The sequence below is a fragment of the Etheostoma spectabile genome, chromosome 5 (genome assembly GCF_008692095.1).
Source record: "Etheostoma spectabile isolate EspeVRDwgs_2016 chromosome 5, UIUC_Espe_1.0, whole genome shotgun sequence".
Taxonomy (NCBI): Eukaryota; Metazoa; Chordata; class Actinopteri; order Perciformes; family Percidae; genus Etheostoma; species Etheostoma spectabile.
The window spans coordinates 38,170,489-38,170,944 of NC_045737.1; the positions used below are offsets into that span (position 1 = coordinate 38,170,489).

Below are 456 nucleotides of genomic sequence, written 5' to 3' on the forward strand. Positions count from 1 at the left end.
GCTCATGGAGAGGAACTGCAGCTCCACGTGGGTCTGCCTCGTCTCCAACAAGCCCTCTGTCACATCCCAGTGTCCCAGTGTGAAGATTATCTGCTCTTTCTCTTTTATGTCATCGTAAACTGAAAATCTGCTGACTAATCGATAAGGAAAGTCATTGTTGCAGCTCTCCCTTCCTTCCTTTTTATGTGTCTCTCTCTCTCTCTCTCTCTCCCTCTCCCAGGGTAAGGACGAGGTGTACGACCGGATGCTGCTGGACTACTTCCTGTCCTACCACCAGTTCAGCCACCTGCTGTGTCGCGTCGCCATCAACTGCGAGAAATTCACCGACACACTCGTCAAACTGAGTACGTACGAATCGGCGTGTGCAACTGAAAACACACAGAAACATAAAGTCAGATATATTTACATCTCTCTCTCTCTCTCTCTCTCTCTCTCTCTCTCTCTCTCTCTCTCTCT

At 48.9% G+C, this 456-nt stretch overlaps 1 protein-coding gene across 1 annotated transcript in view; it reads left to right on the forward strand.

The window, feature by feature from the left end:
* usp34 (ubiquitin specific peptidase 34) overlaps positions 1 to 456 on the forward strand; it is a gene marked incomplete in the record, with an annotated part of 152,736 nt that overhangs the window by 148,050 nt on the left and 4,230 nt on the right. Inside the window, 1 exon segment of the mRNA XM_032516524.1 lies at positions 221 to 344. Within this exon segment, the coding sequence (XP_032372415.1) occupies positions 221 to 344 (124 nt within the window).